The sequence below is a fragment of the Populus nigra genome, chromosome 3 (assembly GCF_951802175.1).
Source record: "Populus nigra chromosome 3, ddPopNigr1.1, whole genome shotgun sequence".
Classification (NCBI taxonomy): domain Eukaryota; kingdom Viridiplantae; phylum Streptophyta; class Magnoliopsida; order Malpighiales; family Salicaceae; genus Populus; species Populus nigra.
The window spans coordinates 13860721-13863908 of NC_084854.1; the positions used below are offsets into that span (position 1 = coordinate 13860721).

The window sequence follows — 3188 nt, forward strand, 5'->3', positions numbered from 1 at the left end:
AGGTGCATAAAGGTTCTTGGACTTGCCCTCAAAGGTTTTGTATGTTTTATAATGGTTCTGTTCCTTTTGATGAACGTGTTGATACCGTTTTGAGTTATTTTGATTTGCCAGAGAGTGAGATTCCTGTGTTTATGACCTTGTATTTTGAGGATCCTGATCATCAGGGTCATAAGGTGGGACCGGATGATCCGGAGATTACTGAGGCTGTTGCTGGAATTGATAGGATGATTGGGAAGTTGATTGATGGATTAGAGGAAAGAGGGGTTTTTGAGGATGTTACTATAATTATGGTTGGTGATCATGGAATGGTTGGTACATGTGATAAAAAGTTGATTTTTTTGGATGATTTGGCTCCTTGGATTGATATTTCACCTGAATGGGTTCAGTCCTATACTCCTTTGCTTGCAATCCGTCCGCCACCTGGTTTTGCACCATCGGCTGTTGTTGCAAAGATGAATGAAGGGTTGCAATCGGGGAAGGTTCAAAATGGAAAGAATTTGAAAATGTATCTCAAGGAGGATCTGCCTAGTAGGCTTCATTATGCAGCAAGTGATAGAATTCCACCAATAATAGGGATGATTGACGAGGGTTTTAAGGTGGAGCAGAAGAGAACTAATAGGCAAGAATGTGGAGGAGCACATGGTTATGACAATGCACTTTTCTCCATGAGGACAATTTTCATTGGCCATGGTCCTCAGTTTGCAAGGGGACGAAAAGTGCCATCTTTCGAGAATGTTCAGATATACAACTTGGTTACTTCAATTCTCAATATCCAGGGTGCTCCCAATAATGGGTCTGTATCTTTTCCATCAACTGTTCTTTTGCCCAATCCTTCATAAATTATATGAATGTCATTTCAACGACGAAGTTATAGTGGGCTGGGTTGATTCTTTTGCAAGACGATATCAACAATTGTTTAAAGAAGCCTGGTTGTGAGTTATTATGTGATGTGGTGGCGCAGAGGGTAACTGTATTAGTGTTGATCCTTGTGATTGTTGATTCATGTTCGGTTACATGATCACTTGGCTCCTACTTTTTTTCATTATTATGAGCTGCAGATTTAAGAGAGGAATCTAGCATAAAAAAATTAATGAATCTGTATTTTTGTAGCATGGTTGTCTGCCTTTCTTATTCTATGAGTTTGCATATTTGATGCACAATAGGAACCAGGTTTATGTTTTACTTCGATTGTCTTCTAATTGTGGCCACTGCCTTAACTGCTTGTCAATATAAATAATTCTTTCTTTTTCGGTGGAAACCCAAATCAACCCAAGGTTAGCTGTTAACTTCCACAACTTCTATGCCATCTCTGCTACATGTGCTTGTCTTCATCTCAAAATATTACATATTCAGGCTTTAGGCCAAGTTTAAGAGCTCGCACTTGGTAAATATGTTTTTCATTGCCATAATTGACTTCCAACATATCAAATTAAAAGATATTCAGAGAAGATGGTAAAGTTTTATTCTTTTGGAATATTTTAAAAATGGAATGTTAGACTTGTTAAACTGGCTCACTGAATAATTATTTTATGAATTTAAAGTCCGAAAATATTTTGGAAGGTATTGGTTGTGGTCATAGATTAGAAAGGCACTCACCATTAGAAAGGCACTAGGTGAGTGCCTAATTATTGATGCTCTTACAACACTCAAAGCAACCGATTTCTTTGTGATAGTGATCGACCTTGCTGTCTCAAAATCATGATTGCATTCTAATTGACCATGTGATTGTTACTTAGATGTTTGTATGATAACGAGCACCAGGTCTATGTTTTGCTTTTAATATTCTCTAATTGCAGCAAGTGCTTTGAATGCTACAAATAGGATTGCGTGTCAATAATATAGCTGGTGGCAAGTTAGAAATATTGGATCTTTCTGGTTGAAAGATGCACCAACCCAGGATCAGTAGTTCTCTTGTGTTTTTTGTGTCATTTTGTTCTTGTATCCACATCAGCAAATTGCACGTGCAAGCTTGAGTTCATGTTTAAGATCTTGCTCGCTCTTGTTAGTAAATATGCATTTCTGTAAATCTAATGGTAAAATTGTTCAATTTATTGACTAGAACATTAAGTTGTTAAAATTAACATGTTGAAATATGCTGTTAGATTTTGTTTGTGGCTATAGATTATGGAGGCATTAGTGATTGCGTTGGCATTAATCTTCTTACAGCAACTTTAAGAACCCATTTCTTTGTCATAAAATATCTCAAAATCAGGACTGCTTTCTAATTGACCTTACAGAGTGTTTCAGATCATAAGAAAAGAGAGTGTGGATTCTTGTGAAGACAATTCTGTTGTTGTGTGCATGTATTAACTCAACACTGGAAACTCTTATGATCCACAGGCAAGTTTGTTTTAGGATTAAAGGTGAAATGTGTTGATGAGTTGACCTTGTTCATATGCTTCCTTCATCTTCTCCCGTGGGTGAGGACAAGAAAGCCTTTTGTGCATCAGAGTTCAGTTGGAAATCAGAGGTTACGTGGGAATATGTGGTGCAACCATGCTGCGGTGCTCAGTTGCTTGCCTTGTAAGGCAATTTGAGTGCACGGCTAGTTCACTGGGTTTCGAAGCAATATTAAGAATTAAACGAAGGACATTAGAGAATGAATTGATGCTGCAACTGCTGAAGTTGCGCCACCAACATGATTTGGTGGTCTGTATACCATATAGCCGTGTTTTTGTGAAACAGCTACAAGTGGGAAAAGGAAAGCACAGTGAGTCATAGTTGCCAATCAGGACTGACCTCAGTTGAGACCTGGTAATCACGTGTAGCATAATTCCATTCAATCAGAGCTCAGTAGGCACACGTATCCTGTAGAAAACCAATGGTTCCGTTGCGGATACGGACTCGAGGAGTCAATATTTATGAGTTTTTTCTTTTCTTTTTTTTTTTACAATCGACGTAAACTTGTGATGTATTAAACTGACCCGGTGAAAACCTCATCTGACTATAAAAACTCATGCTTTGTTGCGGACACTGAACATAAACTTATAATATATCAAATTGACACCGTGGAAAAAATGATGTCCAAACTCCATTTAAAAATAAATAAATTATAAACGATGTTTTCTTTAATGTAAAAAATAGGCAGACGATGAAGAATTCTTGTACAATTAATATAAAGTTATACTTGTTAGTTAATAAAAAAATATTTTACATTATATTTAAAGTAAAATTAATAAATTTATGAT

At 36.8% G+C, this 3188-nt stretch overlaps 1 protein-coding gene across 1 annotated transcript; it reads left to right on the top strand.

The window, feature by feature from the left end:
* The first annotated feature begins 6 nt into the window (after positions 1 to 6).
* Positions 7 to 1109, top strand: LOC133690339 (uncharacterized). The gene has a single exon (XM_062110593.1). The coding sequence runs from the start codon at positions 42 to 44 to the stop codon at positions 837 to 839; it is 798 nt and encodes a 265-aa protein (XP_061966577.1). The 5' UTR covers positions 7 to 41; the 3' UTR covers positions 840 to 1109.
* The last annotated feature ends 2079 nt before the right edge of the window (positions 1110 to 3188 follow it).

What these genes read in the sequence shown, in the direction of transcription:
- LOC133690339 (XM_062110593.1), top strand. Translation starts at nt 42, where the DNA reads ATGTTTTATAATGGTTCTGTTCCTTTTGATGAACGTGTTGATACCGTT.